At 45.4% G+C, this 15,610-nt stretch overlaps 1 protein-coding gene across 9 annotated transcripts in view; it reads right to left on the bottom strand.

Annotated features, from left to right (window-relative positions):
• Positions 1–569: 569 nt before the first annotated feature.
• PRR14L (proline rich 14 like) overlaps positions 570–15,610 on the bottom strand; it is a 72,166-nt gene continuing 57,125 nt past the window's right edge. For 8 of the 9 annotated variants that reach the window (XM_045363761.3, XM_015457290.4, XM_005567523.5 and 5 more), the window contains 2 exons: positions 8,458–8,529; positions 570–5,009 (listed from right to left, as the gene is read on the bottom strand). In XM_045363761.3, coding sequence (XP_045219696.2) covers positions 4,733–5,009; positions 8,458–8,529 — 349 coding nt within the window. In that variant the 3' untranslated portion in view covers positions 570–4,732. The remainder of the gene's footprint in view (positions 5,010–8,457; positions 8,530–15,610) is intronic. The other variant, XR_012418811.1, reaches the window with a different exon arrangement.

Genomic DNA, 15,610 nt, shown 5'->3' with positions numbered 1-15,610 from the left:
CCCATCTCTTCTAAAAAAATAAAAAATTAGCTGGGCTTGGTGGTGGGTGCCTGTAATCCCAGCACTTGGGAGGCGGAAGTACAAGAATCGCTTGAACCCAGGAAGTGGAAGTTGCAGTAAGCTGAGATTGCATGCCATTGCACTCCAGCCTTGGCGACAGAGAGAAACTCCACCAAAAAAAAAAAAAAAAGTCAAAGTCAACTGGCATGGAGACAGGAGGCAACACTCAAATGTTTCCCTGATCTGGGAGTGGGTCAAGCTTTTATGGGATTCCTGTCTAGTCCTAGGTGATGTCAATGCAGTTGGCCTGCCAGGCTTGTGGTGGTAACAATTAGGAGGTTAAAGCTTTTTTCCATTGTGCACGCCCGGGCAATTTTGGCTCTGTGTCACCTGTAACAGCTTAAGCAATGGTTAATCAGTTTGAGCTGGTCCCACAGTTACCACACAATACTTCTCAGAAAATGGTGACCACTTTGGAAGGAATGATGCTTGTTGTGATATTTAACTTTGGAATGTCCATTTTAACTTATTGCCAAGCCACAAGAACAAAGTAATGGCCTTGAGAGTTATTTGAAAGGTTTTCAAAAAAATTTATTTTCATAAATTAACACACATAACAGTGGAAATTTTAGAGTCACAAACTACCAAACAGAAAAGGAACTGCAGGGGCATCATGTATACCAATGTTACCAAAAATGTACAAATTTCATTGAACTACTGACCATGATAATATATAAACATGTCAGGCAGCTATTTTTACTGGCCCAGACCAGCCCAAGGAGATGCTGAGGCCTCTCACGAAGAATTCAAATCCAATTCAGCACCAGAGAGGGGCTTGTGAAGACACACAATCAACAAGCATTGTATCTGAGAGCACACTGCACTAGATGGCCGGCTCAACAAGGACCCCCCTTCATCATCAAAATAGCTTTTGCTGCTCAATTTGTGGCTAGATGGTAACATTAAACTGTAATTTTAGTAAAATTCAATCTCCCTAGCCAGGTTTTTATATAACAAGTTCAGTTCTGGCAAGGAGCCCTTTCCTGACACGAATCCAGGAAAGGATACTCTGCACTTCTGGTCGATTATTTAAACTTTGGATACAGCCACCCACAATGTGGTTATTTAAGAAGTCCTTTCCATGACACCAGGGGGAAAGCTTACAGAAACAAAACAGAACAAGGGAATTACAGAAAGCACCAACTGCATACTCCCCCCACCCCAGGGAATGGGAGAAAAGCATCACTGCCTAAAAGTTGGTCTTTCACAGATCTTAATGTACATGGCATTGATTATGAGACGGAATCCCAGCCTGGAGACGGAGCGACGGCCATGCAGTCATCGGCTACACTGTGGCCTTGGATCTGCTGCTGCCGTCCCGTACGCTCCCTGCTGCTCTTGGCCCAGTGGGCGAGGAAGGAGCCATGGGGGAGGTCTCATGCCCAGAGAGTGGGATCTGGAATGGACCTCAGGTTAGCTCTGGAGCTCGTGCCAAAGACTCTTTCAGGCAAAATTGTGACAAAGTATCATGATTTTCACAGCTCTTGAGGAGCGCTGAGTTTTGGGATTCACAGCATGAGTTTCTGGGCTCTTCAGGCTCTGAATAAGGCAAACGCTACATGTCTTTTCACTGTAACTCCCTCAGCTACCATAGCTTTGAGTAAGGTCAGTAAGAAAAAGTGGACATGATCAGATTTAACAGGAGACGAGGTACAGCTGAACTCATGGAGACATGAAGCTGGAAAGGAGACCAAAAGCAAAAAAAGAGGAGGCAACATGGAGGGAGGAGGCAAACACAGCTAGAAACTGAAAGATGGGAAAAAAAAAACACGATTGAAAGTTTCAGTGAAAAGCTGATGGGCAGAACCCTGATTGGACCTGAGATTTCTCCTCTTTCCCATATTAAAAACACTAAACCTCTGGAAGTGAGTGATAGTTAAGTTGTAGTTAACTGTAACTTCCCACCACTTGGGGAGGGAAGTTCCCATATTCAGAAACTGTACCAACTCCACACGAGAACCAGACTTGTAGCTCTGGGCAAGTGGTGTGCCAGCAGCCGATTACTGTGTCCCATCATGGTTAGGGACCGCGGGCTTGAGGACCCATGACAACACTGCAGCTGGCTCAGTGCTGAAACTGAATGTAAGACAGGTGTGGCTGAGCGCAGCTGGAGCCTACGTATATACATCACCTTCAGGTAAGTAATTTCAAGTTTGCAGTGGGGCCCCCTTCTCAACTTTGGAGCAGGGGAAGGGCCCTAGCCAGAGGGTAGGCCAAGACTTTCAACGAGGGCCAGGGCTGGCCTCAGAACAACTTCTCTCCTACATTGTCAGGACAAGGAAGGAGCCCAGCTCTGTTTCTTCCAGTCCTCTGCTCCCAGTTACCCATGTTCCAAACCGCTGCTCCTGGCTCTTAGAGTGCCACACCTATAACGGGCAGTTGAAACTATCTCTGCAATGTTGGTGACACTACAGCTGTGCCCACTGTTCTCTCTGGGAAACACAGCTGCCACATCACTGCATCTACACTGCCAACGGAGCTGGCAAACAGGGCTTTGTTGACTCACTGCTAGTCTGCAACCTGTCCAGTAGGAGCTCCCTAAACATGCCTGAACAAGAGCACAATGTACTACTCATCCCACTCCCTTAAGCAAAAAAGGCAGAGAGAAGCATTTAGTGTCTAAGAACCCTGTCCCAGGAAGGGAGAGGTATTGAGGTGAAACATAGGTCGTGTCTATACAGTCTGGGCAAAGTGGATGTAGAATGACAGAATCTGGTTAGCATCATTCAGAGCTGGTACGGAAGCCTGGCTCTCTTCTAATTGTATCTGGCCATGGCCTTGGACGCCTCCGTGGATGACCATGTGTGTATTTTACTTGTCTCAATGCTATGTCTGAGGCAGTGGGCCTAGAAGATAGCCGTAGCACACTTTTCTCTCTGGCTTAAGTCAGTTTTTCTGCTCCAGTGTGGCATAGACTGTCAACCTGCAAAAGCAAGGCACATAGAGACCCCCCACCCCCACCCCATCTCCCCATCCACTAGCAAATGGGGAAGCAAAAGAAACCTAAGAGAGTTGACCAACATTCCAGGACGTGCCACTCACTCTTCTCTAACAGACTGACTTGGAAATGTGCCTAGAACTCTGACGGTTCCCATCGGTGGCTGCTCCATGCCAGTGGCTCCCAGGAGGATAGAAGAGGTGATGCTGGTGTCCTGATGATGACTTTTGCACCCCACTCACCAGCCATGGAATGTTAATTCTCTAAACTCTTGTTTTGAGAGAGAAAGAGAAAGAGAAACCCCTAGAGAAGGAGGGGAAGGGGAGCAGGATATGGGTACACAGGACTTCAGTGGAAAAGGAACAAGACCTCGAGGCTGCTGATGCACAGCAGCCCTCTGCCCACAGACTCCTGCAGGCACAAACCCAGAAACTTGGCTAACTCCGGCATTCGACAGTTCCGGTAGATGTGACACAGGAGCCCAGAGTACAATGAGGTGGCCCTCAAAGAGGGCTGGCTGGGGATTTTTGAGCTCCCACTGCAGGAACACATCTCTGGGTCTGAAGCATGACCCCGACTCTCTTCCCATTCTTGAAGCGAGCTGCCTGGAGAGCCACATATACTGTGGGTCAGCCTGTATCACTGTCTAAGCTGTTGTACTCAATTTTGTTACCTGACACCATTTCAGATAAAAACCATTAAGACCACACCCAACCACAGTATTTTTTCAATGATCGGGAGAGAAACCTGCTCTTACTTAAATCACTAAAATAAATACATGTATCTGGTGGGCAAGAATGAGAACCCAGATGAGTAAAAGTGCTCCCTCTAATGAGTTACACTAGAAGCTGGAGATGGGGAAGGGATTGCCTGAAACACATGAATAGGAAAAATGTCTCCTCCATGCAGCGGTCAACTGGGTCAAATGCCTATCACGTAGTCTTAAGACATGTATTGTTTTTCTCCTTAAAAAATTGTTTTAAAATCACATTTAAAGGCTCCAAACATGCAGCAATAATAGTACAAAAACAACAACAAAAAAGAAAACAAATGAAAATAATCCACACCACAACATTAAAAAGTGCAACTTACTTCGAATGGGGCCTGGACGGGCTCCTCTGGCACTAGTGACCCACAGTCACAGAGGGGAGAAAATGATGGGAAAAAGCCACACACGCACAAACACTCTCACATACACTCACATCAATAGGTCCTGGGCAGACAAAAGATTAGAAAACACAACAGCTCATCTTTCCTCAACTACTGAAATGAGCCAGTGAGACCACGTAGGACAGGACGCCAGTTCCCCTCCCTAGGCCACGTTTCTAATAATCTTGGTCTAGCACCACCGTAAACAAAGCGGAACTTTCATATGGACGTGCAAATCCTGTGAGTCCTTGGAATCCTAGTGTTACTGAAGATAGGCTGCTGCTTCCTCCTGTGGATGGCAGAGACTGAGGAGGAGGCTAGATGTCGTTCAGGTTCATTTCCAGGAGAAAGGGAGCATTCCTGAGGTTCTATACTCAGCAGTAAAAGTAGAGGACCCTCCTTCACCAGTTTCTAAAAAGGTTGCACCTTGAAATAGGTAAAATTCATGGTCTGTGCATTTTTGAGTGGTTTGGCGGTAGGGCAAAATTAGGCAACCTCTTCCAAGGAGGTCCAAAAAAAAAAAACAAAACAAAAAAACGAACAAACAAAAAAACTAAAATTGAGACCCTCAAACTGAATTGCTTCTCAACAGTCTGATGATCGTTCCTGCTCCTCTTCCTTGGCAAAGAAGGTCTCCAGTTCCATTAGTTTCTGTATCAAAAGAGCATCCAGCTCTCGACTCTGCACAGCTGCCTTCTGGGCCCTGGTAAAGCTGCCTGCCACCATGACTTTACCTCGAGCTCTCCTCTTTCGCGGGACTGTAAAATCCTGAAATTCTAGAACTCGCTTCCTCTTCTGTTGGCTTATTGAGATTAGCGTACCATTTCGTTCCTTGGGTTCCTCAAAGATGGTCTCTAAACACCTAAGGATGAAGCACAAAACAGAATCACCAACGGGCTGACTCACATGGCCCATCCTGTCAACAGGGTCAGGGTATTGACGCTGGGTTAACAACCCTTCTAGTCAACAGTGACTGAAAGCTACTTGCACCAACTCTTTTTTTTTTTTCTGTGGGACAGAGTTTCACTCTTGTTGCCCAGGCTGGAGTGCAATGGCATGATCTTGGCTCACTGCAACCTCTGTCTCCTGGGTTCAAGCGATTCTCCTGCCTCAGCCTCTCAAGTAGCTGGGATTACAGGCATGTGTCACTACACCTGGTTAATTTTTTGTTTGTTTGTTTAAGACAGTCTCGCTCTGTCACCCAGGCTGGAGTGCAGTGGCGCAATCTCGGCTCACTGCAAGTGCCACCTCCCGGATTCACGCCATTCTCCTGCCTCAGCCTCCCAAGTAGCTGGGACTAAAGGCGTGCGCCGCCATGCCCAGCTAATTTTTTTTTTTGTATTTTTAGTAGAGACAGGGTTTCACTCTGTTAGCCAGGATGGTCTTGATCTCTTGACCTCATGATCCACTCTCCTTGACCTCCCAAAGTGCTGGGATTATAATGAGCCACCGTGCCCAGCCAATTTTTTTTGTAATTTTAGCAGAGATGAGGTTTCACCAGTTTGACCAGGCTAGTCTCGAAATCCTGACCTCAGGTGATCCACCTGCCTCAGCTTCCCAGTGCTGGGATTACAGGCGTGAGCCACCGCACCCAGCCCTGACTCATCTTTAAAAAAAAATTTTTTTTTTGAGACAGGGTCTCACTCTGTCACTCAGGCTGGAGTGCAGTGGCACAATCACAATCACAGGTCACTAGAGCCTCGACACCCTGGGCTGAAGCAATCCTCCCACCTGAGCCTCCCAAGTAGCTGGGACTATAAGCATGCACCACCATGTCTGGCTAATTTAAAAAGATTTTTTTTTTTTTTTTTTGTAGAGATGGAGTCTTGGTATATTGCCCAGGCTGGTCTCCAACTCCAGGGCTCCAGTGATCCTCCCTCCTTGGCCTCCCGAAGTGGTGAGATTACAGGCATGAGCCACTGGCTCTGATTCATTTTTTAAAATGGTTACACAGTAGATTCCACTATAAGGAATTAATTATAAGTAATTATAAGTAAATTAATGAGAACCCTAGTAATATTTTAAATGTTGGGTTGTTTCTAATACCTCCCTTTTTTTTTTCATTTGAGACAGGTTTCACTCCCGTCACCCAGGCTGGGGTGCAGTGGCGTGAAGTCAGCTCACTGCAACCTCTGCCTCCCAGGCTCAATCAATTCTCCTCCTGCCTCAGCCTCCCGAGTAGCTGGGACTATAGGTGCAGGCCACTGTGCCTGGCTAATTTTTGTGTTTTTAGTAGAGACGGGGTTTCACCATGTTGCCCAGGCTGGTCTTGAACTCCTCAGCTCAAGCAATCTGCCTGCCTTGGCCTGCCAAAGTGCTAGAATGACAGGTGTGAGCCACTGTGCCCAGCCTTTATTTATTTTTAGCAATGCGGCAAAGATGTTGTAATAATTGTACAAATGTGTTAGAGCAGACATACAAAATCTTAGAATAAAATCCTAGAGTTCTCCTATATTCTAGAAACAGTGGGCATTTAATAAATGTTCACTGACTTTAATTGAAATCAGACCTAAGTGAAACTCTTCCTGTATTTGGGTTTACAATCATATCTGAAAAATCAATGATTATCAGTCCTGAAGTCAGCATATTTGGTAAAAATATAAATACAAACTACTTCTTTGTACTTTTTTTTTTTGAGACAGTCTCGCTCTGTCACCCAGGCTGGAGTGCAGTGGCACAATCTCGGCTCACTGCAACCTCTGCCTCCTGGGTTCAAGAAGTTCTCTGCCTCACCCTCCCGAGTAGCTGGGATTACAGGCGACCGCCATCACGCTCAGCTGATTTTTGTATTTTTAGTAGAGATGGGGTTTCACTAACTTGGCCAGGCGAGTCTTGAACTCCTGACCTCGTGATCTACCTGCCTCGGCCTCCCAAAGTGCTGGGATTACAGGCGTGAGCCACCGCGCCCAGCCTCTGTACTTTCTTTTTTTTTTTTTTTTGAGATGGAGTTTCGCTCTTGTTGCCCAGGCTGGAGTGCAATGGTGCGATCTGGGTTCACTGCAACCTCTGCCTCCGGGGTTCAAGCGATTCTCCTGCCTCAGCTTCCTGAGTAGCTGGGATTACAGGCATGCACCACCACACCTGGGTAATTTTGTATTTTTATTAGAGATAGGGTTTCTCCATGTTGGTCAGGCTGGTCTCGAATTCCCAACCTCAGATGATCCGTCCACCTCAGCTTCCCAGAGTGCTGGGATTACAGGCGTGAACTACTGTGCCCAACTCCTTTTTTTTTTTTTTTTTTAAGACAGAGTCTCACTCTTTTGACCACACCGGAGTGCAGTGGCATGATCTTGGCTTACTGCAACCTCTGCCTCCTCATTCAAGCAATTCTCCTGCCTCAGCCTCCCAAGTAGCTGGGATTACAGGTGTGTGCCACGACACCCAGCTAATTTTGTATTTTTAGTACAGACAGGATTTCACCATGTTGGCCAGGCTGGTCTTGAAACTCCTGACCTCAGGTGATTCGCCTGCCTTGGCCTCCCAAAATGCTTGGATTACAGGTGTGAGCCACTGCTTCCGGCTGAGACTACATTTTCTTTTTCTTTTTCTTTTTTTTTTTTTGAGATGGAGTCTAGCTCTGTTGCCCAGGCTGAAGTGCAGTGGCGTCATCTCGGCTCACTGGCATTTCCTCCTCCCGGGTTCAAGCAATTCTCCTGCCTCAGTCTCCCAAGTAGTTGGGATTACAGGTGTGAGCCACCATGCCCAGCTAATTTTTTTTTTTTTTTTGAGACAGAGTCTCGCTCTGTCACCCAGGCTGGAGTGCAGTGGCGGAATCTCGGCTCACTGCAGGTTCTGCCTCCCAGGTTCACGCCATTCTCCTGCCTCAGCCTCCCGAGTAGCTGGGACTACAGGTGCCTGCGACCCCAACCAGCTTTTTTCGTATTTTTAGTAGAGACAGGGTTTCACTGTTAGCCAGGATGGGCTCAATCTCCTGACCTCGTGATCTGCCCGCCTTGGCCTCCCAAAGTGATGGGAATTTTTTGTGTTTTTAGTAGAGACGGGGTTTCACCATGTTGGTCAGCCTGGTCTCGAACTCTTGACCTCGTGATCCACCCGTGTTGGCCTCCCAAAGTGCTGGAATTACAGGTGTGAGCCACCGCACCTGGCTACATTTTATGTAACCCAGTACACTTTATTTCCTATCCTATTACTGACCCTAATTCAAGTGCTGGAATTGAAAAATACCAATTCTAGCTATTTATAAGACCCAATATTGGTACAACTGAACATAAACTCTTTCTAAAGTGAAAGGGCTGGAGATTCACATCAATCATTTCAAATTCTTCCATTTCCCAGCTATAATTACCTACCTGTTTGCAGGAGGAGATTTATAATTCTTGTTGGTATATATCTCTTCTAAACTAAACTCTTTCTTCTTTAACCTGAAAAGAAAGAAAAAAATTCTTCATGTTCTCTCTTTTTTATAGACAAGGTCTTGCTCTGTTGCCCAGGCAAAAGGGCAGTGACAAGATCATAGCTCACTGCAGCTTTGAACTCTAGCCATCCTCCAGCCTCAGCCTCCTGAGTAGCTGGGATTACAGGTGTGTGCCACCACGCCAGGCTAGATTAAAAAAAAAAATTAGGCATGAGTTACTGTGCACAGCCTCATGTTCTCCTAAGAGGGAAGATATTGATTTCCCAATGCTATCCTTTACATTTGCTCCAACCTATCTGTAATGTTTTAGATGTGCCTCATGCAAACAATGTGTACTGGAAAAAATGTGTACTGGATTTTCTTTTCCAGGGTACCAACCTTCAACTTTATGTAACTGAGTCCATTAATACTTACTGGGAATGATATATTTAGATTGATATCTATTATTTTTCATAGATTTATATAGATTTTACAGCTGTTGTTTGTGCTGTCTTTGCAATGTTTCTTTTCACGAATTGACTGTTCTTTTTTTTCTATCTCCCTCCACTGACTAGGAAACTATATATTCTTTTTTGTTTTTTTCTGTTTTAGAGATGGGTCTTGCTCTGTTGCCTAGGACTCTGAGGCTAGGTACAGCCTAGGTGACAAAGACTCTGTCTCTTAAAAAAGATATATATATATACACACACACACACACACACACCTCTTCATACCTATCAATTATACAGTAACTCTGAGGTACAGCTTGAATAGTAAAAGCAGGCCATATGCTTGCTTTTTTCCTTTCATAACAAATTTCCAAAACAATGAGTTGGTTTCCCAGTATCTTCCAAAGATGGCCAATGGTATTAAATTTTTTTAAGTATCATTATGAACTACCGAGTTTATATTTGATATGCTGTAATCTACTGAACTTATTATTCTTTTGAGGCTCAGCTGGTCTCATCTGTGGCCAGAGGGAATCTCTTCAAACTGGTTCTTGAGAGCCAGGCATGGTGACTCCCAACAGTAGTCCCAGTTACTTGGGAGACTGAGGCAAGAGGATTGTTGAGCCCAGGAGTTTGAGACCAGCCTGGGCAACAAAGCAAGACCCTGTCTCTATAAAAAATTAAAAAATAAAACAAACAAAAAACTGGCTCCTGAATCCCTTTGACATGACCCTAGGAGTCTCTGAGAGCTCTGCTACTTTCTGGTATGACAAGATGCATTCATCTTATTCATTTCCTGCCCTAGACCTGTAATCACTCTCCAAGGAGTCCAGGTTCACATACTATAAAATTCATCCATTTAAAATGTACAATTCAGTGATTTTTAAAATACTCACTAGGTTATTCATGATCACCACTATCTCATCTAGTCCAGTTTTTTATGAGACAGGGTCTTGTTCTGTCACCCAGGCTGGACTGCAGTGGCACAAACATGGCTCACTGCAGCTTCAACTTCCTGGGCTGGGCTCAACAGATACTCCTGCTTCTGCCTCCATGTAGCTGGGACCACAGGTGTGTGCCACCATAGCCGGCTTATTTTTTTATTTTTTATTTTATTTATTTCTTGAGACAGAATTTCACTCTTGTTGCCCAGACTGGAGGGCAGTGGCACGACCTCAGCTCACTGCAACCTCCACCTCCCGGATTCAAGCAATTCCCCTGTCCAGTCTCCTTAGTAGCTGGGATTACAGGCGTCCCCCACCACACCTGGCTAATTTTTGATTTTTTTTTTCTTTTGAGATGGAGTCTTGCTCTGTTGCCAGGCTGAAATGCAGTAGAGCGATCTCAGCTCACTGCAACCTCTGCCTCCCGGGTTCAAGCGATTCTCCTGCCTCAGCTTCCCGAGTAGCTGATACTACGGGTACACATCACCACACCCAGATAATTTTTGTATTTTTAGTAGAGATAGGGTTTCATTGGCATTGGGAGTTATACCTGATGTAAATGACGAGTTGATGGGTGCTGACGAGTTGATCGGTGCAGCACACCAACATGGCACAAGTATACATATGTAACAAACCTGCACGTTGTGCACATGTACCCTAGAACTTAAAATATAATAATAAAAAAAAAATAATAGGGCAGAGGAAGCAATCATATATATGCATTTGTCTCATGTGAGCCTCAGGGTGATGACTTTGAGTTCTGTCTGTCCTTTGCCTACTAGGAATTTCCTTGTGGGCAAATTTTGAGGGCGGTATGCAGCCTTTTTATCTTTCTGTTAAATAGTTATGTTATTTAGGAATAAAATGGAAGCAAGTTTACCTGAAAAAAAAAAAAAAAAAGAGAGGGTTTCACCACGTTGGCTGGACTGGTCTTGAACTCCTGACCTCAGGTGATTCACCCACCTCGGCCTCCCAAAGTGTTGAGATTACAGGCGTGAGTCACCATGCCCAGCTGTAACTCTGACCGGTTTTTTTTTTTTTTGAGACGGAGTCTCCCTCTGTCGCCCAGGCCAGAGTGCAGTGGTGTGATCTTGGCTCACTGCAAGCTCCGCCTCCCGGGTTCACGCCATTCTCCTGCCTCAGCCTCCCGAGTAGCTGGGACTACAGGCACCCACCACAACACCTGGCTAATTTTTTTGTATTTTTGTAGAGATAGGGTTTCACAGTGTTAGCCATGATGGTCTCAATCTCCTGACCTTGTGATTCGCCCACCTCAGCATCCCAAAGTGCTGGGATTTCAGGTGTGAATCACCACGCCTGGCCACTTTGACTTTTTAGTAGAGATAAGGTTTTATCACATTGGCCAGGATGGTCTCAAACTCCTGACCTCAGATGATCCACCCATCTCGGCTTCCCAAAGTGCTGGGATTACAGGCATGAGCCACCATGCCCAGCTGTAACTTTGATTTTTTAGTAGAGATGGGGTTTCACCATGTTGGCCAGGCTGGTCTTGAACTCCTGACCTCCGGTGATCCACCCACCTCGGCCTCCCAATGTGTTGGAGTTACAGGCGTGAGTCACTGCGCCCGGCCTAGTTTTTCATTTTTTTTAAAGACAGGGTCTCACTCTCTTGCCTGGGTTAAAGTGCAGTGGCATAATGATAGATGACTGTGCCCTTGACCTCCCTGGCTGAAGCAATCCTCCTGTCTCAGCTTCCCAAGTAGCTGGGACTACAGGTGCACAGTACTATGCCCGGCTAATTTTTTTTTTTTTCTTTGAGACGGAGTTTTGCTTTGTTGCCCAGGCTGGAGTGCAGTGGCGTGATCTTGGCTCACTGCAACATCTGCCTTCCAGGTTCAAGTGATTCTTCTGCCTCAGCTTCCCAAGTAGCTGGGACTACAGGACAACAGGTATGCACCACCATGCCCAGTTAATTTTTGTATTTTTAGTAGAGATGGGGTTTCATTGTATTGGCCAGGTTGGTCTCGAACTGCTGACCTCGTGATCCGCCAGCCTCGGCTTCCCAAACTGCTGGGATTACAGGTGTAAGCCACCACACCTGGCCTCCAGCTACTTTCTTTCTTTCTTTTTTTTTTTTTGAGACCAAGTCTCACTCTGTTGCCCAGGGTGGAATGCAGTGGTGTGATCTAGTTTAGGCTCACTGCAACATCCACCTTCCGGGTTCAAGCAATTCTCCTGCCTCAGCCTCCCAAGTAGCTGGGATTACAGGTGCCCACGACCACGCCTGGCTAATTTTAAAAACCGTGTTTAGTGGAGATAAGGTTTCACCATGTTGGCCAGGCTGGTCTTGAACTCCTGACCTCAGGCAATCTGCCCACCTTGGCCTCCCATAGTGCTGGGATTACAGGCATGTCTGGCTAATTTTTAAAAACTACTTTTGGTAGAGATAGGGTTTGTCTATGTTGTGCAGGCTAGCTTCGAACGCCTGGGCTCAAGTGATCCTCCAGTCTCAGCCTCCCAAAGTGCTGGGATTATAGGGTTGAGCCATGACGCCTGACCTGATCTTTTGTAGAGATGTGGTCTCACTATGTTGCCCAGGCTGGTATCAGACTTCCGGGCTCAAGCGATCCTCCTGCCTCTACCTGCCAACGTGCTGGGATTATAGGAATGAACCACCACACCCAGCCTTAAAACACTTTCATAACTCCAAAAAGAAACCTACTTTTAGCAGTCACCTGGACTCTCCCCTACCACCCAGCACTGGTAACCACTAAACTACTTTCTGTCTCTAAGGATTCTAGACATTTCATATAAAATGAATCACATAGAATGTGCTGTTTTCTTCTTTTTTTTTTTTTTTTGAGACGGAGTCTCGCTGTGTGGCCCAGGCTGGAGTGCAGTGGCCCGATCTCGGCTCACTGCAAGCTCCACCTCCCGGGTTCACGCCATTCTCCTGCCTCAGCCTCCGAGTAGCTGGGACTACAGGCGCCCGCCACCACGCCTGGCTAGTTTTTTGTATTTTTAGTAGAGACGGGGTTTCACCGTGTTAGCCAGGATGGTCTCGATCTCCTGACCTCGTGATCCACCCACCTTGGCCTCCCAAAGTGCTGGGATTACAGGCTTGAGCCACCGCGCCCGGCCGAATGTGCTGTTTTCATAGTTAACCACTGTTGTAGCATGTATCAGTACTTTGTTCCTTTTCCTGGCTGAATAATACTCCATCTATGGATATACCATCTTTTCTTTATCCATTTATCAACTGATGAACATTTGGTTTCCACTTTTTAGCTACTACGAATAATGTTGCTGTGAACATTCATGCACAAGTTTTTGGTGAATGTATGTTTTCAATTACTTTTTTTTTTTTTTGAGACAGAGTCTTGCTCTGTCACCCAGGCTGCAGTGCAGGAGTGCAATCTTAGCTCATGGCAACCTCCACCTCCTGCGTTAAGGCAATTATCCTGCCTCAGCCTCCCGAGTAGCTGGGGTTACAGGCAAGCACCACCACTCCTGGCTAATTTTTGTATTTTTAGTGGAGATAGGGTTTCACCATATTGGCCAGGCTGGTCTCGAACTCCTGACCTCAGATGATCTGACCACCTCAGGCTCCCAAAGTGCTGGGATTACAGGCGTGAGCCACCATGCCTGGCATGTTTTCAATTCTTTTGGGTACATACCTAGAAGAATTGTTGGGTCATACGGTAACCAATTTTTTCAGGAACATTTTACATTCCCATGAGATGTGTATAAGGGTTTGAGTTTCTCCACACCCTTACTACACTTATTTTCTGTTTTATTTTTTCTTCTCATCCTAGTGGGTGGGAAGTGGTGTTTCACTACGGTTTTGATTTGCAGTTCCCTGATGACTCATGATGTCAACAGCATCTTTTCAAATGCTTGTGGGTCATTTGTCTATCTTCTTGGGAGAAATGTCTATTGAAATACTTTGTCCATTTAAAAAATATGGTTATTGTCTTTTGGTTGTTGAACTGTAAGAGTTCTTTATTGCTTGTGGATACCAGACCCTTATTAGATGTGTGATTTGCAAATATTTTCTCCAGTTCTGTGGGTTATATGTTATCTTGTTTTTTGTCGGAGACAGTTGGGCATGGGGAGACAGTCTCGCTCTCTTGCCCAAATTGGAGATCAGTGGTTTGATGATAGTTCACTGCAGCCTTAAAATCCTAGACTCAGTGATCCTTCCACCTCAGCGTCCTAAATAGCTGGGACTATAGGAGTGTGCCACCACGCCTGGTTAGTTTTACTTTTATTTTTGTAGAGACATGCTGCCCAGGCTGGCCTTGAACTCCTGGGCTCAAGCATTCCTCCCACCTTGGCTTCCCAAAGTGCTGGATTACAGGCGTGAGCCACCATGCGTGGTCACCTTTTTTTTATACTTTATTTTTTTACAGTAGTTTTATGTTCACAGAAAGACTGAACAGAAAGTAGACAGTTCCCATATAGCCCCTGCCTTCACACATGGATAGCCTTCCAGAGTGTACAACTGTTATACAATGAACATATATTGATACATTATTACCACCCCAAAGTCCAGTTTATGTTGGAGCTCACCCTTGTTGTTTTCTATGAGTTTTGACAAACACATAATGCCATGTATCCCCCATTACAGTAACACACATAACAGTTTTCACTGCCCTACACACCCTCGGTGCGCCACCTAGTCATCCCTTCCTTCCCCTCAACCCTTGGTGACTTCTGTCTCCATGGTTTTGCCTTTTCCAGAATGTCACAGAGTTGAACTCATACAGTACATAGTTTATTCAGATTGGCTTCTTTCGCTCAGCAGTATGCGTTTCAGATTCCTCCATATCATTTCATGGCTTGATAGCTAATTCCTTTTTAGTACTGAGTAATATTCCACTGTCCAGACAGTTTATTCATTCACCTACTGACGGACATCTTGGTTGCTTCCAAGTTTTAGAAATTCTGAATAAAGCTGCCATGAACATTTATGTACAGATTTTGTGTGAAATGTTTTCAACTCATTTGGGTAAATACCAAGGAGTGCAGCTGCTGTATGGTATGGTATGTACATTTAGTTCTGCACGGGAATTGCCAAACTGTCTTCCAAAGAGGCTATAAACCATTTTGCATTCCCACCAGCAGTGATTGAGAGTGTCTGTTGCTCCACATCCTCCTTCAATTCTCTCTTCTTACCTCTTCCTCTCCCTTGATCATATTTTTGTTTCTGTACTTCATTGTGAAAATTCTGTTCTGTTGTGCTCCTGTTCGTTAACACTATTTAGCTCTATTTAACTTGCTGTTAACGCATTTATTAAAGTTTTATTTTGATTACTCAATTTTACATTTTTAGAAATTCTGTACAGTTCTACTTTAAATGTAGTTGGTTATTTTCAAGTATATCTTGCTTCATTATTCATATTTTCAACCCACTTGTATTTCTTTAAACATATAAAACATACTATAGGCCAGGCACAGTGGCTCACGCCTGTAATCCTAGCACTTTGAAAGGCCAAGGGTGGGCAAATCACTTGAGTCCAGGAGTTTGAGACCAGCCTGGCCAACATGGTGAAACCCTGTCTCTACTAAAAATATAAAAATTAGCCAATGTGGTAGTACACACCTATAATCCCAGCTACTCTGGAGGCTGAGGGAGGAGAATTGCTTGAACTTGGTAGGTGGAGGCTGCGATGAGCCGAGATCATGCCACTGCACTGCAGCCTGGGGAACAGGCGTGAGCCACCGTGCCTGGCCAGCTGGTTTCAAACTCCTG

This window comes from Macaca fascicularis, chromosome 10 (assembly GCF_037993035.2).
Source record: "Macaca fascicularis isolate 582-1 chromosome 10, T2T-MFA8v1.1".
NCBI classification, from domain to species: Eukaryota; Metazoa; Chordata; class Mammalia; order Primates; family Cercopithecidae; genus Macaca; species Macaca fascicularis.
Note: the sequence above shows the minus strand (reverse complement) of the source record. Positions and strands in the feature narration are given on the sequence as shown.